At 33.1% G+C, this 25,068-nt stretch overlaps 1 protein-coding gene across 2 annotated transcripts in view; it reads right to left on the bottom strand.

Moving 5' to 3' along the window:
- Positions 1-932: 932 nt before the first annotated feature.
- Positions 933-25,068, bottom strand: part of TMEM65 (transmembrane protein 65) — a 59,957-nt gene continuing 35,821 nt past the window's right edge. For both annotated transcript variants that reach the window (XM_007488295.3, XM_003340666.4), the window contains 5 exons: positions 20,271-20,338; positions 15,887-15,941; positions 13,270-13,312; positions 8,061-8,166; positions 933-7,070 (listed from right to left, as the gene is read on the bottom strand). In XM_007488295.3, the coding sequence (XP_007488357.2) occupies positions 6,975-7,070; positions 8,061-8,166; positions 13,270-13,312; positions 15,887-15,941; positions 20,271-20,338 (368 nt within the window). In that variant the 3' untranslated portion in view covers positions 933-6,974. The remainder of the gene's footprint in view (positions 7,071-8,060; positions 8,167-13,269; positions 13,313-15,886; positions 15,942-20,270; positions 20,339-25,068) is intronic.

Here is a 25,068-nt window from a genome sequence, read left to right as displayed (position 1 = left end):
CACTGAAAATATTCAAATAGAAGCCATCTGTCAAGAAAGTCAAGGACATTGTAGAGTGGATTAATTGGCTTAGATGACCACATGTCCAGTATATCATGTGAATTCCATTCAGGAATTAGGTGGGCTAGAGGGCCCCTGAAGTTCCTTTATAAATTCTGTAACTGTGTGGATAATTCTAAAATAATTCAGATACATAGATACATATGTACAGATGATAATGATACATAGATCTATACATAGTCAGTATGAGTGTAGAGGAAAAAAGAAAGGGGGGGAGACCTGGACTCTAGAAATTCAGTGTTTTTCCTTTAATGAAAAGTGATTGAGAAATAGCTGAATAGATAGGTCAGTGCCAGGGAAGATGACATCCACTGTAGTGAAATGAAAATTATCTTCAATATAGTTTGAATGTGGGTTTTTTTGTCTAACTAAAAGGAAAAAAAATATATTTGATGGTATGTTAAACTAACTACTTAACATGGATGGCAGATGACTAACTCTTTTTACCATGTTACTTATGTTAAATTTTGATGTTTTTAGAGCAAACCTGGATTGGAAGCACAAGTCAAAAGAGAATGATTACATGAGAGATAACCCCAACTGAGCATGACACAAAGACAAATATTTAATGCAAAGCCCAAAGAATGAAGTCAGCCCAAGTTAAAAAATGCTTTAGTTTGAAGTCACAGGTTATAATGCTAAATAAAATACATATCCAAACTGGAGAATACTACTTTGGACCAAAAAGGTGTGTTCTACAAAATAAACTAGTCCTTTTGTATAATTTGGAAAACTGGTTCTGAAAGCAGTTTTAAAAAATAAATTAAAAAAAGATACTACCAAAGTGTTTTGAACCAGGACACAGACAAATTGGTCTAAGTGCAAAACCTCCTAATTTAGATAATTTAAAGGAAAACAGTCATTTGAATAAATAAGTTATGATGTGTTTATTTAAAAATGCATTTAAACAAACTTTTTTAGAACAATAAATTGCTGATTATGCTTACATTGTAATACAAAGTGCTCCATTTAAAAGTTTCCATTGTAAATAACCTCTTTTAAAAGGATTGTATCTTTATAGTCACCAAGTGAGCATTTTATATTACCACCATGCCATACTTACCATTCTCAACCCACAAGTTTGACATTCATTAAAAAGGACAGATCTTTATGAAAAATATTATTGAGACAAAATAAATATTTTTAATAATTTTCTGTATTTTATCCTTATAAATTTTCCTGGAATTTATCTGCTTTATATGAATTCTGAAAGGTATTAGGCTTTTTTTTTCCAAGCTTGTTTGAAAAGTAATAAATAGGCTTTCCCCCTCTCTTCTCTGTAATTTGCCCAGTTAATCAGCTATGTGGTTAGAGGAATATAAATTGCATGTGGGCAGGACCATTTTGTCAAACTATGTCAAAAGGCCAAGGCTGACTAGATGCTTTTGAACTATGCCCTGGACATTATTTGTTCATCCATAATATTTAATTCTAAAATATTTGATTTTTTGCTGAATCCACAAATTGGAAATAGGAAGGTACCTCAGAAGCCATTTAGTTCAACCTATACCTAAAATAGAATACCTCTTCTTCACGCCTGGCAAGAGGATGTCTTTTCTTTAACCTCTTATTCAGGCAGCCCTTTATACTTGTTAATAACTTAATTTGTTATTAGTCTTTTTTTTTATTTACATTAGACCAAAATTGCTAGTTCTGTAACTTTACCTCCTTTGCTTCTACTTCCCTTTGGTGGCAAACAAATTTCATGTCTTCCATAAAAGCCTTCCTACAAAGGAAAGCTCCTCTCAAGTGCACTTAAGTCTGTTCTTTAGATTAATAATCCCGTTATTTCACCTAATTCCCACATGGCATGATCTCAAGGTCCTTTCTCTTTTCTGGTCACCTTTCTCTGAATATTCTCCAGTTTATCAACAGGCATGATTCTTTATTTAATAGAGTGCCTAAAACAGAATAAAACATCCTAGATGTGGTTTGTCCCAAGGAAAATTCAGCAACATAATCATTTTGCTACTTCTGCACATCATTCCTCTCAATGCAGTCTTATATTTCATTAACTTAGCCTTACCATAATTAATCTAGCCTTACCGTAATCCACTCAAAATTCCTTATCTTTTTCAGACTAAATGCTAGATAGCCACATACTTCCAATCTGTACTTGTGAATTTTTTTTAATCTTAACATTTCCTCTTAGCAATTCTTCCTAGCTTTATATCACCAACAAATTTGGTAATGTCCTCCATGCTATTAAGTTCCTTAACCTATCTGAATAGAATTCTGCAATAAATGAAAGAAGCCAGAAAAAAAAGGGGGGAGAGAAAGCTTGCTTGAGATGAAGGCACTAAAATCCTTATGATCATTTTACTTCCTTCAAGGTATATCCCGAAAGCAGAGATTCAATCATTTCACTGCATTATTCAGAAATCATCAATGCTAAAAACAAAAAATGATTTAGATGTTCTTTATGGTTTCTATTAGTAATAAATTCTTCATTTTACAAATGAGAACACTGAAGCAAAATGAAACAGCAATGATAAAAACAAAACCAAAAACTCTGGGCTGTAAGTTTGGGCTATTTAAGAGTTTAGGCACTAAATTCACTACACTTATTCATACAAGAGTCTGAAGGACTCTCACTCAAAGCCCAATGAATATTTATAATTAATTATACTCTTGGCTGTCTGATTTCTAGGCCCACAGTTCATAACTAACTGTAGATTTTGAGGTATATGTGAAATGGATGGGCCAGGAATTATTACCATAGGTGGATACACTAAATTCCACAAACTCTTAATCATGGTGTAATGTCCAAAATGGGGGACACAATATTCCTACAGTACTCTTCCTGGGTCAGATCACACATACAATACTATTACTAAGATTTGAAGGCTACATTTAGAGGAAGAACACTGACATCTAGAATATATCCAGATGAATATGAACAACATATCAAGTTTGACTCTAAGTCTGATCTGGAGGAGGATCAGCTTAAATTAGAGGTGTCTAACTCAAAAATGGGACATGAGGAAGACATTACTATAATCCTCAAATATTTGTCAAAGTGTCATATGAAAAGATAATGCTTATTCTACTTGGTTTATTTAGATTAGAGTACTAGGTGGAAACTAAGAGTGGTATAGATTTTGTCTCAAAATAACTTCATTCATAATTAAATGAGTTGTCTTAAGAAACAGTCAGTACTCTACCATTAGAAGTCTCCAAAGTAGCTAGATGGTCACTTGTCCAGGATGCTACACAACTGATAAATATGTCACTTAAGAGCTGACCTAGATAATCCCTAAGGCCCCTTCTAACCTTAAATTCCAATAAATCTATAATGAAAGCATAATTTAGTTCTAAACAGTGAATAGAAAACTAGCCTCAGTCAGGAAAATCTGGGCTTAAATTCTGTCTGACAAATATTAGCTGTGTGACCCTGGGCAATTCACTTCGCCTTTTAGTGCTCAACAAACTTATTCTTAAGACTATAAAATTCCAGAACAGTTGCCAATGTATACTGGTAAAGGGGATTTCCCCACTAGCATTCTCCAACAAATGAAATCACAAATTCAAACATAAAAACAAGCTATAGGCTACTTTATGACTTAATAGTTAGAAAAGAAACAGGATGAATCATTAAAAAGCTAACCCAAGAACTCAAAAAGCATTGCCATCTAGGGTTATTTATTGTAGGGACAAATATCCCTAAAAATCTCAACATACTTTAAGAGCATCACTTCCTTGTAACACAATACAATAATGATGAGTGTTCTGAAAGGAAAATTTGAAGCATTTTTTAAAAAATCAAATTATTTTCATGGAACTCTTAGGAAGCAAAATAGAATTTTTTTTCAAGATTTGCAGCAAAAATAGTCAGCACCTAATTTGCAGGGTTGAATTTGCAGGGTTGTTAGAATCAAAACAGGATATTATTTCTAAAGTGCTTAACAGGTTCTTGGCACATAACAGGTGCTATATAATTTTTATTCCCTATCTTAAAAGAAGTATCTATTAGAACCAACTTCTCCAGTGATGCCAAATGATGGGCTATTTTAAAATAATTTTGAATTAGCTGTGCAGTGCTTTCCTTCATTTGAGAAAATTTTTAAAAATCAGTTGGGATTCTGATTATTTTCAAATGTTTTTGTATCCTTGATTTTTTCTTAAAGACCTACCAGAAAGCTAGAATAGCATTCTTTCTCCCTTACCAATGTCATTAACTCCAAAGATAGATTCTATGGGATATGGTTACTTGTCTGTAATAAGCATGGATTACCATAAATTTCCTGTAAGTCTTAAAGATCTTTACTATTTGGAGAGAAATAATATTATCCATTTAAAATTTCAAAACCAAAACTATATTTCAAACCTCTTAAAATATTATTTGTTCAATTTATCTTAGTTAAAAAATGAGTCGTAAGTAAGCATACAGCAGCAACTCTGAACTTACATGCATTCACAAATTAAACAAAAACTAACACACTGACACATTATAGCGAGTGAATACTGCTATAGCAGTTAATATTCTTGGCTTCATTGTTGGTTCAATGTTCAATCATTAATACATAATTAGCATGAGAAATGAAAGCTCTATTATTAATGGTAGAAAAATACTATGACAGAAGATTCCTAACAATTAAAAAAAAAAAAGCTTATATGAAGAAATCATCTTGAGAAGCCAAAATGAGAAACCACTTTGTACAAAGCACCATACTTAAGATTATGATTTTGAGCAAAAAAACCTTTGGCAAGAGCACAAGCATTTCATTTATTTTAATGAGAACTCATTATCTGGATGATCCAATTTTTTAGAAGTCTCAAATTAGGAATTTATCGTGAAAGGATAAATTATGTTGAAAAGGTTGCACTCAAGTTCTTATAAGAAAAAAAAATCACTGACTACAAAAGCCAGATTGTGTAAGACTGCATTAATTTGAGGATGAAAAAATATCACAAAGTATTTCTGGACAATAGTAGGTAGTTTGAAATAGTAAGTTTAAAAACAATGCAAGCACCACACTGAAACATTTGTATGAAAATAGATGAAATTGGTTATACACAAGAGCGCCAAAAGTATTTAAAACATTTATTTAAATAAGTTTTCATTTAAAATAACACACCATACTCCTCACATACCAAATAGTCCAGCTAATTTTGCAATGGCCTAATAGTTGAATGGGAAAACAATATAAATCATAATTTTTGGAAAGGTTTCAAATTCTATACTTCTGTTCAAGTTGTCAAATTATTTCTATATCATAAAAAGTATATGTCATATTTCACTAATTTTAAATCCTAAAATTTTTTAGGTTACTATTTCTGCTTCTTTTTCTCTCTTCACAAATGATTTTTAAATGGCACTGAATATGTGGAATTGGTCAAGAGGTAATTTATAACTAATTCTTTTATGTGATAGTTTAGCTTCTTGTTTTTAAAAAAGAGCTATGATAAGTAAACAAATGCCAACTGCAAATATAACTTTAACATATGCCTGTAAATATTACAGTCATCTACAAGATTTAAAAGCCAAAGCAGCAGCATAATGACCACGAATGGCCAAAATAAAATTCCTATATGAGAATTCTCCCATAACATTTTAAAACACCATACAAGGTAAGAAATTGGCTTAACTGATTCCCATTTATAATTACATAATTAAATAATTAACAGTCCTATGCTGAAAAGCTATAAAGATTGAGAAAATTAAATGTCTCACTTGTAACTAAATTTCAATGAGATATAAAATAGAAATGAGCAACTTCTATATTTAGAACTTATTTTGAATAACAAAGAAAAACAAAGCAAAAAAATTTCCTCAATTTTAACTACACAATAAAAAAAACTCACAAAGGCTACTTTTGTCCCAACAAAATATTTTTTTTTCCTAGAAAGCAAGTCCATCAATAAAAAATGTACATGTTAAGATCAAGTATGAGCATGATTTAGATATTTCAGCAATGGAAACCTTGAAGATAATTTTTTTTAACCCCTTTCCTCAGCAGAACAAGTGGTAGCACAAGAACCTTTTCTGTTCTAATCAATTTCACTATTTGTCCCAGGAAGCTGCCTTGGTTCTAATTTCTTTTTCTCTACAGAACCCATGTATAATTTTCAACTCTCACAATACAATTTGCATTTTCCTTGTTCTCTCCAATTCCATTAACTACAAAAATGCAGTATCTTTAATTCCATGATAATTTTCCCCATAAAACATACCACAAAATTATTAGTTTTTCTTTTCCATAAGCCAAAAACAGCACACAATTACTCAAAATTGGGAGTGTTGAGGCAAAAAAAAAAAACAGAAGAAAAAATAAATTAGAAAATACATTTTGTAATGTGGAGCATTTTATATACGTGAAGAAGATATGCTCAACTTCTGGCTCTTAAGACTCAAAAGGATCAGAACAAAAAAATGACAGAAAAAAACCAGCAATACTTGAAACAAATAGTTCAATTCCACATTAGCTGAATGAGTTAAAGAGGAAAGAGAAATACTGTGCATGAATAGAAAAGCATTATCTCAAATCAGGACAAAATGGATTCTAGGGGCAGGAACAATGATGGAATTAAATAAAAACTTTTAACAATGGAAAAAGTCTAAAGTAGCCTTGGAACAGCCATGTATAAGAGAGGATGTTTCCATGCAACCACATATGCTTAATAACAAATGAGCAAACCTCAAATCTTAAAATAGTTTAGCCATGAGATATGCAAAATAAAAGTAGGAAAATGAAAAAGGCATTTCAACAATTTTTATGAAATAAGAAGCTATTCTTTTTATAAAAAGATGTACTAAGAACATCAAGCCACAATAAGTTAGTGTTTTAATAAAACATGCTTAATTGCTTGTTCCCATATCTATACATAGTTACTGTCTTATTTCCTAAATATTGTGACAGCATTCTTAAGTGAGGTACATTATTTTACAACTTTTTGTAGATATTCTAAAAGGTTTAATTTTGTTCTTCCAGTTTTTTTTCTTCTTCTTTAAAGAACAACAAAGGAAACATTCCTAAAATGCAACCAATAGCCACTCCAACAGCCTTGCCCTAAGGAAACAAAGAAAAAATTAAAAAGTTAACACCACCTTTTTAAAATTTATTCCTAAAGAGATTTGTTCATTATTTATGCAATCAAATGATTTAAATACATTATCAATTTAAGCTTAGTATTTCTTCTTCTTATAAAAAACCCTTACCTGCTATCTTAGAATCAATGTAAGTTTAGATTCCAAGGCAGAAGAGCAGCAAGAGCTAGGCAATTTAAGTGATTTGCCCAGGGTCACACAACTCCAATATGTCTGAGGCCAGATTTTGAACCAAGGTTCTCCCAACCCCAGGCCTGGCACTGCCCATTTAATACTACTTCTGATAGAAGCCCACTGCTCTCTTCTGAAAGTCTCTTTGGCCCAAGTCCTCAGGGATGTTCCCTGGAGCCAAAGGCACTATTTTCAGTCTAAGAGAGGTAAGATCCCTCCTCTGCCCTCCAAGACCCCATGCTCAGAAATTGTGGTATTTTAATTCTTGTGACAAGACACTAATAAACCACTAAATTTATTCTTAAATGCATATTTTGTGGAATAGTAGATAAGGTTTTTTGTATTTTTGAGGTTGGCTCACTTCCTATCAACATACTAAATTAGGCTTAATACTTTCTTAATTGAATTTATTTAATTAAAATCTATACTTTTTTAAAAGTTAGCATATTATAATGATTACAACAATGTAAATGGAAAGAACAATACAATGAAATTAAACAATGAATAATTGTAATAACCCTAGAAAAATAAAAGGAGAAAATGCACCTCCCTCCCTTCTTCATAGCTAGAAGGGAACAATGAGGATTGAAGGCTGCATTTAAGAGATTTGGTGCATATGTATGAGCTTTCTTTTCTCCTCCTCCATTCTCTGTTATAAGGAATAGTTTGTTGGAATTTTTGGAATTCAGTTCTATCTTATGGATTGCCCAAAGTCTGGATCATGTTACTACACTGTAATTTCTCATGAACAATCTTACCAATTGCTTACAAAAATACTTACCAAGTGTGCACTAAGACGAGTTTGCCACATGTCAACTTGCTTTGGGGTGAGATCAGGAATTGAAAGGCCTAACCTGGAAGCTAAAGCTTCAACATAGCCTGCAAGACTTAAAAAAAAAAATTAAATAGATAAGTAGATATAATGTATTTATTGTTGATACAGTCAATTTTCTGAGGCATGAAAACATGAAAAAATAACGAAACTCAATAAACATTTATTTAGCATCTGCTCTGCACCAGTCTCTTCCTTCAAGAAGCTTATATATAGCATTTACTGTATATTGAAAAAAATACAAAATAGTTACAAAAGAATCAGGGCATGGGAGGAAGAATACTCATGCATGAAAGGCATTTAGGCTTCCAGCACTTCAGCTGAGCTTTGAAGAAATATTAGGAGTCTATGAGGTAGAAGTGAGGAGAGAGCACATATCAGATTTGCAAAGAATCTATTAAAAAGCAGGAAGATGAGAGAAAGAATGTGAATGCTAGGAACCACAAGGAATCCTCTTTGGTTGTAATGCAAAGTATGTGAAGGAAAGTAGTATCTAGAAGCCTTGAAAAAGAAAGTGTGAAGCCAGACTGTAAAGGGTCAAAAAGAAGACTTTGTATTTTCGTCTCCAAGAAAGAGGGTAGCCCTGGAGCTCTTTGCAGAGGAGACTGGCATGGTCAGTCTTGTGCTTTAGCAATATCAATTTGACAAGTATGTGAAGAAGGGATTGAAGAAAGGAAAGGCTAAAGGAAGAGAGATGAATTAGGTGGCCATTACACTAGAACCAGCAAGAAGTAATGAAGGAAGGCCTGCATTACTGAAGGAAATATGAGAAAAGATATAGAAGATGTTATGAAGGCAGTATCAAAATGACTTGGATATGTTAAGTCCATGTTGACTCTAAGGCTATGAACCTGACTGATTAAAGGAGAGCAGGAACCTCAACAGACTTAGGCAAGTTTTTTTTTTTTTTTTTAAATCAGGTTGGCATGGGGGTGAAGGAAGAAACAAAGTCCTGTTTTCAACATGTTTAGTGACAGATGGGGGTAGATATGTGGATCTGTAAATCTGCAAAGAGTTGATCACTAATCCTATAAGGGCTGATAAAATACCCAAGAAAGGGAACAGGGGACACAGAATGGAGTTCTAAGGCACATCCAAGTATAGGGAATAAGGCAACAATGGTGGGTCTACAAAGAATATTGAGAACAAATGACTAGACAAGTGGGAAGAGAACCAGGGGAGAAGTGTCATGGAAATTCAAGGCAAGAATATTTGGAAGGATGAGGTGGTCAATAATGCCAAATCCTGCAAAAAGATGGAGAATAAGGAATTAAAAAGGTAATCACTTCAAGTAATTAATAGATCGCTGATAAATGTGGAAAGAACAATAATTTGAGTTTTCTCATTATAGAGAGAATGCAAGTAAAGTACCTTGGCAGTAGGGAAGCCCTTTTCTGTCTTTGAATTCCTAATGCCTAGCACATACCAAAAATTCAAATGAATTTATAATTTTATAGATTTGGACACTGCCTCCAACTATACAGAACAAAACCCATTCATTCCTGCCCATCTTGTATTCCTCTTGCCTATATCCTTGTATAAATTTGTCAAAGGAAGTCAATCACACAAGCTGGAAGTTTTCCTTGCTTTTTCTTGCCATTTTGACAGTGAAATGAGTCAGTTACTCCATTGATAAACAATAAATGTTAATAAATAATAAATATTAATATTCATAATATTATATTATGTAATATTATATATAATATATGTTAATAATATTAATATTAATAAATAAATAATAAATTAGGTGCCTGCTGTGTGCCAGTCACAGTGCTAAATCCTGGAAATACTAAGAAAGTTCTATAAATTGTCCATTAAAATGCATGTTGTATTTCTGACATCAGCAATGATAAAAATATCAGAAAATTTAGCTAATGTAAATTAATCACCATGACAAGGAGAATGAGTGTAGAGAAAGAGAATAAATCAGAAAACATTTCACTTATTTGCCAAACAAAGGTAGAACATAAATTCATTTGAAAATCTTACAAAGATGAATGTTGCATGATTATAAGCAGAAACATCTCATAAAACAGAAACCAGAACTAAAGATAAAAACCAGCTTAAAGAGAATCTGGCAAGACACCCAACTAAACAGAGTAATTCCAAAGGCATCTAAGAATAAAAAATGGAAGAACAAGAAAATAGAAAAGATAGAAAGTTTGTAGAACTCATCATGACAAACTTTTTGTCAAGAAATTGCTACATTAGAACTCTAAAATCACAGTTCTGCAAGTATTTAGAGAGATTGTTAGAAATGACACTAAGGAGAACAAGGATGAAAAAGGTATCTATTATATCAAGTGTATGCAGTAGGGATTAATTTTGAAGAGCCATTATTGTGAGGTCCTTGAGACATCATCCAAGTTTCTGGAAGAAGGAAAGATACCAAAGGAATAGAATCAATCTCAAACCTAATTATAAAGTAATTAAAAGATCAATTAACTACTGACCAATAATGCCTACATTTCCATCTATAAAAATTTCAACAGTGGTGGCTCAGTGGATTGAGAGCCAAGCCTAGAGATGGAAGGTCCTGGGTTCAAATATGACCCCAGGCACTTCCTAGCTTTGTGACCCTGGACACTTAACCCCCATCGTCTGCAAACCAATAAGACAGTATTGATTCTATGACAGAAGGTAAGGGTAAAAAAAAATCTTAAGACAGTTACACATTAATTAAGAACATCCTTGAAGGAAAAGGCAGGGTTTTGCAAGTGACATTCAATAACAGGCCTCAGCTTTACCATTTCACAATTAACTGAAAGATGTAGAGAACAAAAGATCCCAATGTGCCTATTTGTTGATTAGGAAAAAGCTTCTGATTAGGCAGAACAAAAACACTATGGTACAGTGTTTTTTACAAAGTTTCTCCCATCCATGCATCAAAATTCTTCAAGAACCTGGTTCAAACACCCTTAGAATATAAGCTCCTTCCAAGAAGGGATTGTTGCGTCTATCAATAGTAGGTGCTTAATAAATGACCACTGCTTGATTCACTGACATATCAATTAAGATGATCCTTGAGAAAGATGTCTGACACTGTGATGGAAATGATCCAGTATAGAGTGAAGAGGGATGCCCTGGGGAGGTCAGAATTTTCCTGTTTATAGATGGCATTGTGTTGTTCATGGCAAACACTGGAGTGCTGCAGATCCCCACTCCCACCCCCTTCCCAGCCCTGGGAAGGTTAATTCTAATTGGAAGGAGCTGAGCCTGACTATCCACAAAGAAAGACCAAGTAGAAGAAAGATGTCTATTTCCTGGTTTGGCATTTGATTGCACAATAAGGCCAAACCAAGGAACCAAGAATTAAGTGTGAAGTAGGAAAAAAAAATACTGAACACAAACAGCTTTTTCTATAAGTTTGGCTTTAAAAAAGAAAATAAAGAAAATAGTATTCAGGGGAGTTAGGATCAAGTGAAATTTTTTTAAGGATGCAGGCAATCTAGATGCATTTTTAAACACTTAAAAAGTAAAGTAGTCAACTGACAAGGAAAAACTGAAAATTGGGAAAAGAGAAAGGGTCATGAACAAGTCAAGCTTCCTCAGAAAACAGGAAGTAATGAGATGAAAGTAATTTTATAGCTGTAAGGCACATTTCTCTAAATGTATTTGCTACAACTTAAAAATCATACCAGTAAATAAGTGCTCTCACATTTTTTTTGAAATCTTGCCAACCAATAAAAGTAATTGATATGAGCAATTCACTACTACCTTTACAAAAATTCATTGATTCCAAAGGTAGATAGGTTTTGTACGGTTTTATGTTTAAAATATATGTTATGGTAGGCAGTCATATAAAGCATCTTTACCATTTGGTCCATGGAAAGCATTAAGGATACATAAAGAAACGATAGTGCCTAAAGGAACCAGGAAAAAAATACCAAAGATTCTCAAATCTAAAAGACATCAAATCCATGCCGTGTTGCATTTTAATTCAGAGATTAATTTATAAATATAAAAGAGAATTAAGGGGGCAGATGGGTGACTCAGTGGATTGAGAGTCAGGCGGGAGGGGGGGGGTAGGGGGGGTTCCTAGGTTCAAATCTGACCTCAGACATTTCCCAGCTGTGTGACTCTGGGCAAGTCACTTAACCCCCATTGCCTAGCCCTTACCACTCTTCTGACTTGGAGCCAATACACAGTATTGACTCTAAGACAGAAGGTAGGGGTTTTAAAAAAGAGAGAGAATTAAGTCACTATTAGATTATAAGACCCATGTAGGGAGAGATCATTTCTTATGAAAACCTTGTCTCTCCCACAGCATCTAATACAGTGCTCAGTACATTGTGGCATTAAAAAAAAAAAAAGATTTAACTGGATTGATTTCACTCAAAATCTTTACTCAATACATCAGAAAGCACCAACAGTGGTGACAGATTAAGTTAAATGGCAAATTTTAGAATATCTCATCACAGCATTACATGTGATAACTTTAGTACAACAGCATAGTACAAAGTTTTGAGTGAAAGGGACCAGGCTTAAATGCTAGCTCTGCCACTTATTACCTGAAAGTCCTTGCACAAGCTAATTCTTTGACTGAGATGGCCCCTAAGATCTCATCAAGTTTTTATTCCTTGAAGAACTAGTCAGCAAAAACTTTTCTACCAGCAAGTCAATAAAAGTTAAGGTTTGGGGCAGACCGATGAGAAGATGAAGGAGAGAACCATGAGAAGAGAGAGAGCAGGGAGGTGAGGGGGGAATGAGGAAGATACATGCAGGCTAGGCACCACGTGGCCAGGTTACTTAGGAATGATTGTCCACCCTTCCTAATAAACTTTATAAAATATATATCTGGGTAGAAATATTATTATTTTTTAATTATAACAGGGGGAATGAATAACAAAATGACTTTTCTAATTTTGTTTTGATGTTTATTATCTATGACTATAGGCAAGTAATTTAACCCCTAAAACCTCAATGACTTAATCTGCAGTGCCTGTATCTCATGTGGTGATTATGAAGATTAGAAAATACATAAGATACCTTTCAAACCTTAAGGCACTATGTGAATGGCTGTGATGTTATTACATATGTTTCCGAAGTTCTTGAGATCACCATAAAGCCTTACTTCTGAAAATTCTGTCATTCTCACTTAAAAATAAAATTTTCATATTTTCTCAAATGTTTCAAGTTTTAAAAATCCCAAACTTACCCAAGTCCAGCTAAATCTGAAACAAGATTTCCCAAAGCCGCAGCTAAAAAATTGAAAAAAAATATATTTGAATAGTACAATTAGAAAAATGTTTATAAAAAATCATAATTCAGAGATTCCAATACAGTTAATATATTTCCCAAATTATGTGACCTTATGGCCATAAAAAAATTTACCAAGATAGAAATTCTCCCCCAAATAAAAAAGCAAAAGTAATTTCACTGAGAATATATTATTCTATCTCCAATAATTAGTCCTATTTTTTTTTTGTTTTGTTCTAGCAACTGATGTCAACTTGAAGGAAGATCTCTAGCAGAAATATTAGGGAATATTTCCTTGGTCTTGTGCTACACGACATGGAAGGCAACTTGTCAAATCTGCAGATGACAAGAAACCGGAAGGATCCCAAAATATTAATAGGCTAGAATGATTAGGCAAAATCAAATAAGAAGAAATGGAATAGGGATAAATATGAAGTTCTATTCTTGGGTTAAAAAAACTAAAAGGATTTAGGAGGGCCAGATGGACAGCTGTTGGTCTAAAAAAGATAGGGAACTCAGGGGTACTACCAGATAATGAGTTCAAGGAGCCAACAGCTTTTTGGATGCCATGCAAGTATGCACTAGGAGGCACAGTATCCTTATTTAAATCATTTAACATCTGAGTCCTGATCTCTTCTGAAAGAAATAAAATATTTGCAGCATTTACCTAATGTATCATTTGATCATCATATAATAAAACACATTGTAAACGTTAAATCAACACTTAACAGGCAACATAGTGGTAACAAGTGAATGCTGGAATTGGAGTCAATAATAAACTAGTTTAAATTTCACCTGAGCCACTTTCTAGTTTGTTTAGTCCTGGGGAAGTCACAGGGGACCTCTCTCAGTTCCTCATCTGTTAAAAAGTGGAGTTGAACAAAATGGCCTTAAGTTCCCTTCCAATTCTAAAACTAGGATCCTAGGATCCTAGAATGAGGGAGTTGATAGTTCTGTCATGCTCTTCCCTGATTAGCCCATCTGTGAAGTTGTGTTTATTTCGGCATTGCAAGCTGGAACAAGAACTGGAGCCCATATCATGCAAGTGTCAGCTGAAGAAACTGGGGACATGGAGCTGGAAGAAAAACTTTTGATGTATCATTTTGGCTATCTTTAAGTAGTAGAATAGCAGCCATGTATAAAAGACTTGTTTTGCCTGGCCCCAAAAGCTTGAAGTAGAAGCAATTAATGGACATTACAGAGAAGCAGATAGATTTGGTATTGGTAAAAAGTTCACAAGCACAGCCATACAAAAGAAGGATGTATAAACTCAAGAGGCTTCTCTTTCCCCATATCCCTTGTACATCTGTTTATTCAAGGTGAAGGAACAGAAAAGATGAAAATGACTCAGGTTTTGACCCTGAAGAACCAGGCAGTGTGGTACATGAAGGATCACAGACCTAGTGCTGGAAATGACCCTAATTCAACCTCCTTATTTTACATATGAACAGAGGCTGAGAGAAGGTTAATAGCTTAATCAAGGTCATATATCAGAGGCAGGATTTGAACCCAGATCTTCTGACTCTAAAACTTCTCCCAACATAGTAAGTAGAAAGTCTACTCAAAGTCCCTTCAGTGACTCCCTATTGATAAGTGAAAAGACACTTCTTATCACTTTCTCCCCATGTTAGAATTATTTGCCTATGTTTTTCCCTTGAATAGATTTTAAGCAATTCAAGAATAGACTATACATTATATCTGTCTTTGTATACCGAACTTAAGTCTTCAAGGTTAAACAGCCATTTGTCAACTATATTAGAAAGCATTCTTGGACAAGTACTGGTCTAGACTGCCTCTGAGGGGGCTTCTCTAACTGAGATTATACAGTTTTGTTGTTAGCCCTTTCTTTTCTTCACTTCTCTTTTATTTGGTGACCATCTACAATTATTACCAACTCTATTCAAATGACTCTCAAATGTAAATTCTCTATCCTCAATCTCTCTTTAGAATGCCAATGTTGCATTTCTAAATGCCTCCTGGATTATCTCTCCCCAGATCTTCGAAAACATCTAATTTCTAGTCAGCACAACCACAGAGCAGTGAAAATGGTACTGGCCCTGGAGTTTTCGGTCATGAGTTCAAATTTTGTCTGATATTTATTATCTGTTTGAACTTAAAGAAGTCACTTAACTTAGAGTTAGCCCTACCCCTTATCCATGTTATTTTGAGCAAATCAACTTATGGGTCTCAGAATGGAAATATATATTTTACTACCTATTTCATGTGAGAATACAAATAAAAGACTTTGTAACCAAAAATGTTACAAAAATGTAAACCTTTATTAAAGACAGATTGTACTGCAGAGAAGGTAAAGGAGAAATGAATGAGAAAAAGGAGTAATCTGTACAACAAAGGGCATGCCCAATGGGAGTCAATCTATTGCTGAGTAAAATACACTAAAACATTCTGAGGTTCTACAAAGTTATAAATACAAAATGAGAAATATTTTAAAAGATATTTCAATAATATGACAAAATCTACTTAGAATAAATTATCTTCTTCAACAAGAACTTTTGGGGAGAAAATCTTTCAGGGCATAAACAATAAGATAAGAACCTTTTATTCATATTACTTGCCTGCCATAGTTGAAATCCCCAAAATAATTCCAATAGACAACTCTATTTGAGTTCCCTAAAAGTGAAAAATGGGGAAAATACATATTTAATATTTTAAATAAAGTTTAAAAATTAAAATGCAGAAAATCATAAAATAAATTTACAATTATATAATGAAAATATCTAAAAATTCTTAAAATCAAATTTCTAACATATAGTTTGGTATTATATAAAAAACATAGCAGAGATGACTTCAGAAAAGATATTTTAGCTAAAATTAGCTAATGTTATTTGTGGAAAGAAAAAAAGTAATATGTACCACGCTACATATTAAACAAAATCAGTTATATTTTATAGAGAAAGATATTTTGGAAAATCTTTGAACTGAGGAAATACTTGGTCATATATGATTTTAATATTGAATGGTGACTCTTGTGAATTTACTTTTTATTAAGAGGGTTAAAAAGACATTCAAATTCTAGGGATCCTCTGAATTATTCTTTAATAATAATCATTTTAACAATTAAATTGTGTGTGTGTTGTATCAGACAATTTAAGACTAGATGGTTTTTTAAGAAGAGAAGCAATGATATTTCAGCCAATGAATCTAGAGCATCAAACAAAGCCCTCTTCTAGTTCTATAATACATTTAATCTAAGGTATTCAAAGGCATTTTATAGATGTGTTCACTATTGCCCTGAGGAAGGGAAGGGGTTTAGATATTACTACCTCCACTTTTGCAGATGAGGGACCTGGGGCAACAAAATATTAAATTATCCAATAGGATTGATTAGGTAGAACTAGAAAGTAAATCCCAAGTTCTCATTTTCCAGTCCAGTCTACCCTGCTACAATTAAAAAGGAACTGACCTCTTAAAGGTTATCTCTCACACTCTTTCCCGTCTGAGAGGGGATAGAGGAAATCTCTAATCTCATTTCTGAAAACATATTACATTCTCTCTGAAAACAGATTAAGGGAATATTAAAACTACCAGTTGGGAATTTTTCACATGATTCAAAGAAAATTTAGCTAATTTTACCTTAGCTTCTTTGATTTTGTTTTTCCCCCACAAGACTTCTTTGTTTAATATCTAATACTTGCTATACATCTGCCCCAAGTAAGCTGATGTATAAAAAAATTTAGTAGAAACTTTTGCTTCCAAGGTAGTAACCCAAGTAAATTTTCAAAGAAATAAAATTAGAAAAGAAAAAATGAAAATGCAAGCAAAATAGGTATGACTATGTATTTTAATATGCCATAGATGAAAAGTAACTTGGGTACTCATATAAAGGAGAAATAACTAGCAGCTTCAGGAATATAAAAATATGTATTGCTTCTTTGGGAGCAATGAAAGGGCAGATACAACATTAGTCAAGTCTGAGGAAAATGTAAATAAAAATTATTTTTCAAGTAGCTACTAATTCAGTATCACATAAGAGACTTACTTGCCTTCTAAATAGCAATGAAGATGTTGAAAATTCCCAAATAAAGCAAAAGAATTGTGGGCAAAGTATTACTTCAATATAGCTAGACAATTGTTTAAACCAAACTTAAATAATTCATATTTCAAAGATCTGCTAATATCTATCCTAATAAAACCAGATCAAAAGTTATTCAATACTATATATATGTATATGTGTGTGTGTGTGTGTGTGTGTGTGTGTGTGTGTGTGTGTGTATAAACTGTTATAAGAAAGAGGGTATTGAATAATATGATAATGGGATAGGGAGACATATGAGGAAATTTTTGTATAAGCCAAAGCTCTAAACCAGTAAGGTCATATCCTAGTCCTGAGACATTCACAGACTTTTGAATGGGAATTTTTCCATGAACACTGCTGGGGAAGCAAATAATAAGGAATTAGGGGTCCTCAAGTGCCCTGTGAAACAGGAGAAAGGAAAACTAAGAATCTTGGAAGCTTTTCCAAGCACACAGGGTCTATGCACAGCAGCACTAGAAGGCAGCTGTAAGAAAAAGCAAGGAGGATTTCTTTTGGTTATCACTGCAAGAATTCCCCAGTAATGGCTTTTCTTTTATTGGTGTCAGGAGAAACTATATAGGATATTCTGTATTACTTTCATTGTTACTATCATGAGATGAATTTTCTTTCAGGTTAGTTACCATTTAATTGTTCTCTTTGCACTTGGTGCTTCATATTTTTTGTTATGGTGTTACATAAGAATTGGAGACAAACACCACAGTATTAAATGTGTAAGCATAATTGAATCATTGAAGCACTTCTACAATGGAGCATATATCTAGAGCCTTTAAATCCAGCTAGTTCTCATATTTATAAAAACAATGTAATGAATCATTTAAAATGTTAAATATTTCCCCCAAAATTTATGATTGACTTCAGAGTGTGCTTTTGTATAAATATTTAAATAGACAAGGTGTTTAGGGAATTTATTTAAAATAAAATAATGAAGCCACAATGTGTTTTGCCACAAAAAAAGGCATATCACATTGTGAGCATGTTAAATTAACCTTACTTTGTAATATCAACAATTCATCATGGATATATTTATTATAGTTATATTTGAACTCTTTAACTACTTTAATATTACAAGGCATTAAGTAAGTAGCTTAACAAGCTATATTCAGACACATAAAAGTTATCAACATTTCATGGTAAATTCTGTTCTAATATGTAAATGTAAGCAACTAAATAGCAACAGATATTTTAAAATGACTAGATTTTAAAATTATGCTTAAGAGATGAAATCCACTGCTCACCTTATGTAACCTACTCCAATCTTTTAGAGTATCCAGTTAGTCTCAATTTCTTCTGGTAAACACTCATTCTGACAAAATGCTTATCAACTTCTTATTATTAAACTACAAATTAAAACATTTTAGAGTTGAATGTTTCCACCACTATTAGTCCTATCTTATTCTTCCTAAAAGAAGCATTTGGAGAGATTTCAGGGGGATCTGTGAATTTGTGTTTTTTTCCTAATGCTTTTTAATAATTATACTGGTTATAACACAAAACTGGTCAAGAGCTGTTCTAAAGAAAGTTTAAAGTGTCCTAGGATTTCTATCTAAATCATCTCAGTTTTTCATGTCTAGATACTTGGACTTGATAAAACAGATATAAGATTGTACATTGTCAAGTACCCATACCACAACAAAATTTTTAAATGCTCAGTTATTATTTTAAAATTTTTAGAATGATTGTTATTATACTCAACTATATTTACTTAATATAAATACATTATGGGTGAATTTCTTTTGATAAAAGTTCCATATGACTTTCTAAATATTAAGTTCTATTCCAAGATTTCTTGTTATTTTCTAATCAATTAATCAACCTCGGGTCAGGAAAAGGACTTCCATTTCTGAAATTGAGTATTTTCATTCATACCTTTAAAATTTAGAAGAAGAAATATGGACTGAGGTATTATTTGGTACTTATGATAAACCTTATTTCCACTTTCAAAACTAATTTGCTATGGCTATCCCTCAATTTCTTCTTTGGGTTACTATTAACACTGAGGAGTCACAGCTATGAAACATTTTAATCCCCTTAGATAAGAGGACTGCAAGCACAAAACATTAAATTGTCCTAGTTAGTGTATTTATATGTTTCATATCTCAGGGAACTGAAAAGATTTCATTCACCCTCCTATTCTCCTCTCCAAAGCATAAGGAATATTTCTTTTAATTCTCTACTACCAAGTTCATTTCTGTTCATTTTTTAATAAATGCTACTTTCTTCAACTTTCAACTTTCTTCAACAAACTACAACTTTCTTCACCTATTGAGAGATGGTGGGAAAAAAGTACTTTCCTAAAGCGTTGAAGGGATCAGGCCTCAAATACTATCTCAGCTATGTGATTATGGGTTCTCAATTTCTTTGAGTCTTGGGTTCCTCATCTGTAAAATGGGGATAATGTTTGTATATCTACCTCACAGAATTGTTATGAAAATCAAATGAGGTTAAGTAAGGGCATATAAAATGCTTTAAGGGAAAATGTTTACATTCTTAAAATATGTTTATAAACTAGGAATTATCTATATATGCCTCTAAAGAACATCAGAAAATATAGACATGTATATGTATATCTGTGCCTGTACATACATTTATGTATAGTACAAATATACATACACATTTCTAGAGTTGTTTTCTTCATTCAAAATAAGATTGAACATAATATGCAATTGAAAATATAAACTTAAACAAAATTGATGATATAATCAGTGCTGCACATCACAATGGAATGTTTCTTCTGAATCATTTCTTAAAATTTAACTAAGGTAACAGTTTCTAAGAAATAGAACAAATAAAATATATTTTCATTAAGTAAATTAAAATTTCATATATGAATAAACAAGGAAATGTTTAAGATCACATTAATTCCTTTACTAAGTAAGAAGTGGGGGGGAAAAAAAGGAACTTACTGCAACAATCATAATTGCATTATCCAAAAAGCCAAACCCTACGAAAGGTAATGCATTGTGGATGAATACTGAAAAACATCAAAAAAAAAACAGAAAAGCAATAAATACCTTATATAGTTTAAGGCTGCCACAACTTTAGCACAAAAAAAAGGAAAAAAAAGAAAAACATATGGTCAAATCTTCCAAAAGTCCTTGAAACTTATGGAGCTTATGTTTAATACAGTATTTCTGTACTTCCCAGAACAAAATAATTAATAAATATTTATAGTCATAGTGCCTAACAGGCACAGACACTAAAGCTCCAAATTCTTCTAAACACTGCATATAATATGTAAAAAATATTTGTTTACCATATTTACATTTTTATACTGGTATAAACTCAACAGGCACACACTTACAACTTTTCCATGTTTGAACTGGTCGCAACCAATGCTGGTAGAACTATAACCTGTTTCTTTCTCATGCATAAAGATACAGTATATTAATTTCAAAATAAGAATATATATAAGCTTTAGTAATGAATAGCCTACCAAAACAGGAACTCCAAATAAAATCATTTTGGTTAACAAGGAACACTTCAAAATATCATGGGAAACTGACAACCTCACATAAGTTATAGGCATTTACTTTTCAAATATAATTTTTCTCTCAGCTTATCATCAGTTCCTAGGAGCTCAGCTCACATAACCATAGCAAAGACTGCTCTATTTAAAAGGAAAGCAATAGGATCCCTACCAAAGGTAGCAATAATCCAGCTTCCACATTAATCTGAAATTAGTCTTAAAGCCTCTTAAAGTATAAACAAACACCCACTTAGAGGGAGTTCATAGAATCACTATCTAAAAGTAGCCTCAGAAGTCATCTATTCTAAGCCCTTTCATTTTACAAATTAGGAAACTGAGATCCATAGAAATTAGGTCACTTGTCTAAGATCACAAAACTAGTGTCAAAGACAAGATTTTTAAATATGACAGTGTGCTCTTTCTACTGTTTCATACCTATTTCCCAACATTCTATATAGAATTTTGTATTACTCGACTTACAAAAACTATAATGAATTATATTGGGATTCTTTAACCAATAAGGAAAAAAACTCTCCTTAAACTGTCATTTTTCCTAAATGACACTTGTTAAGAGCATTGAAACAAATTTTACATGACAGCATATGTCAAGGAGTAGTTAGCACAAAGTTTTAACTAAGGGTATAATATAAAGTTAACATTATAAAGCAAAGCCAAGAGATAGCCAAAGAAGTTCAGTAGTATGTTTTAATGCTTTTAGAACTCTTTTTAACTCCTGTTAACTGAACACTCTAAGCCAGTTTTCATTGTTGTGAGCTTTATACCAAAAAATGAAAATCTTTCTTGGCTAAATGCAAATGGTAAAGAGAACTTCTTACTCATGGTCACTACCAAGAATTTTAAGGTCGAGAAAAACAGTGAATCATAAACTAATTTCTTTCCATATTCACTATGTCTTATGATCTACTTATGGTAGGAATTATAGGAAAATATACTTTAGTTAAATAGCATCTTTAATTGTATAAAAAGGTGACAGAAATGATAAAAATCTAAAAAACAACACAGCAAACTTCCAAAACTGTGCAATAGATTCTTTCAATTAAAGAAATATAAATTAACCCAACCTCTGTCTCCTAATCATTCATCTTCCTTAAATAGACTTGATATTTAATATTAACATTTTAAGGAATTCATAAAAAGTCAGAGTAATCAAAATCACTGAATTCAGAGTGAGAAGAAAACTCAGAGGCCATCTAGTCTAAACCATTATCCAAAAAAATAAATAAATAAGATGCCTTACACATCACACCAAAAAAGTAGTGAATTGGCCTTTGCCTGAAATGAGAAGGAAGTCATTCCCTAAGAATGCAGCCCATTTCACTTTGGAGTCCAGTTCTAATTCTTAGGAAGTTTTTCTTTATATCAAACCTAAGTTTGCCACTTTGGAACTTAAATCCATTGTTCCTATTTCTACAATTCCTTAAATTGACTCTTATGGGGAAGAGGAGGAGAGAAAGGTTGAGAGGGAAAAGTATGCAAGCTGGGCTAGAAATAAGTGACAGGTTGGGGAAGAAAAAGAGACTGACAGATGAAATAAGACAGGACAATGTAAGACAACTACAGTTCTTATAAAGAGAAGAAAAATTAGTCATTGACAAACACTAATAATATTGTACTAACTATATTATGAGCGCCAAAAAGGGTGCTATAGCTCTAAACATTTCATGAAAAATATCTTTTAATATAGTGATCAAATCGATCTCATATGGAGATACAAGGACCACATGAGGTAACTATGAAATTTATATAAGTAGGTGAAGCTACCTTATATAGTCTATTTTACAATTTGTGGTTTGATCTAAATCTCTAAGATAGAATTATAATAGTTATAAACATATATCTTAACATTTAATGAAAACTTTTTTCAGTATAAAGAATGTCTCTCTGGGAGAAGGGTACAGAAGAAAATATAAATGTTATAAAAAATATACTAATAAAATATTTTTAATTATTAAGAAAGGATCAGAAAGTCATTATTTTTAAATAGAAAAAAAAAACCTACCCTTCACTCCAAAAAAAGTTATCAAGGGAAAGCAAAATGGCAAAAGATGACTTTGAAATCTTAACGATACAATATCTTCATATTTACTTAGCCTGATAGTACTTTAACAGAAAATTTAAGTTTTATTTAACATTAAGAAATAAGACAAAGCATAAATGTTTGGGGAAGGTAGATTTTCTTATTATTTACAAAAAGAAGGTAATTGCTGATTTTGGTAAAAGTACTTTTCAATAGAATGGGAAGGAAAGGGGAGAACAAATTCATTTTGATAGCATATCTTGCTCATTATCATTTATTGAACACCTATTATGTGTTAGCACAATATTAGACCTTGATACAAAGACAAAAAACCTCCCTTGAGCTTACATGAGAGAAGAAGGAATGGAGAAAGGGAGAAGGTACAGAGACAACTCATGCACCAAATAGTATATGCAAACTATAGAAAAAATAAATACAAAGTCATGAGGTGAGGAGAGCACCCCATGGGAGGGTATACAAAAAAGTTTTCTTAGGGAAGAAGTCACTCCTGGTTTTGTTCTTTCATATCTGACCCCCTTTTTGTTGAATCCTCCTCCAGATTACACCTCCAATCATAAGTATCTCTCAGGGTTCTATCCTGAACCCTTCTTTCCTTCACCTTCTATACTACTTCACTTGGTGCACTCATTAGTTTTGTGGAAGAGAGAAATTGAGATTTTGTAGCAGCTGAGTTTGGAGCAGCTATCAATCAAATGAAGGTTCCATTTGGAAAGTTACCGGGACAAACCGTTGAAGGCAAAGCCAACTGCAGACTTTTCCTGGTTGCCTTGTATCAGAGAAGGAACTCTGGAGAATCAAGCTGGAGGTGGCCTGGTGGCTTTGAAGGCAGAAGGAAGAGGGACAATAGTCCAGATATCACTCTGTTTATGATAGTGACTAAACTGCCAGACCTATCAATCATTCCTCTCAATTTGAACTCTATCCCAATATCCTCCAACCTAAGGCTTAGGGAAATCCTCATTCCTTTTAGCTGCATTCTCTACCCTTTCCTGTCTTCCCCAAATAAACCCCTTACTTAAGATAAAAGATAAAGACTATTTCATTTGAAACATCATCGCTCACTGATTTATAAAGAGAAGAAGGGGGGGGGGGGGGGAGAACCTGAAGAGGCTGAAGAAGAGGGAGGCTAGGAGAGAGGGAGGAAATGGGAGGAAGGGAGAGAAGGCGAAAGAAGATAACTGCCTGATCTGTTAGTTATAAATTAATAACCAAATATAGTCTATTATTATTATCTATTACAGTTCCAATGGATTTAATTACCATTTCTATGCTGACAATTCAAGTCTACCTTTTTTGCCAACCTTTCTATTAGCTTCCAAATTCACATCTCCAACTTCTTTTCAGACATCTGGAATTTGATGTAGAGAGCCCATTTTAAATTCAACATGTCCAAAACTGATCTCATCTTCCCCCTAAACTTTCTTCATTTATAAACTTCCCTATTATTGTCAAGGGCACCACCATCCTTCCAGACTCCCAGTCTTACAACCATGGAGTTGTTTCCTCACTATCTTTCTCACCCTCATATCCAATTTGTTGCCAAGGCCTGTCGATTTCACTTTTGCAACACCTCTCAAATATATCCCCTTCTCTCCTCTTGATACTGCCACAACCCTGGTCCAGACCCTCATCACCTCATAATACTGGAAGAGTTTGCTGGTGTGCACAGCTGCCACAAGTCTCTCCCCACTCCAATCCATCCTCCATTCAGCCATCAAAGTGATTGTCCTAAAATGCAGGTCCAATCATGTCCTCCTCCTAATAATCTCCAGAGGATCCCATTGCCTCCAAGACCAAATACAAAAAAATTCTCTTTTGGGCATTAAAAGTCCTCCATTACCTAGCCCTTCCTACATTTTCCGTCTTACTAAACCTTACTCCCCCAGCATATGCTCTTTAATCCAGTAACATTGGCTTCCTTTCCTTTCCACAAGCAAGATACTCCATCTCTTGGCTCCAAGCACCTTCTCTGGCAGTCCCCCACAATCTGCCATGCTCTTTTTCATTTCAGTCTCCTGAAGGATTCCAAGGCTTCCTTCAAATCCCAACTAAAAGTCCACTTTCTACAGGAAGCCTTTTCCAAACCTTTTTAATTCTCAGGCCTTCTCTCTATTTCCTATTTATCCTGCATATAGTTTGTTTGTACCTATTTGCTTTTAGATTGTAAGCTACTTGA

Source organism: Monodelphis domestica, chromosome 3 (genome assembly GCF_027887165.1).
Source record: "Monodelphis domestica isolate mMonDom1 chromosome 3, mMonDom1.pri, whole genome shotgun sequence".
NCBI classification, from domain to species: domain Eukaryota; kingdom Metazoa; phylum Chordata; class Mammalia; order Didelphimorphia; family Didelphidae; genus Monodelphis; species Monodelphis domestica.
This window is presented reverse-complemented; position numbering and strand designations above follow the sequence as displayed.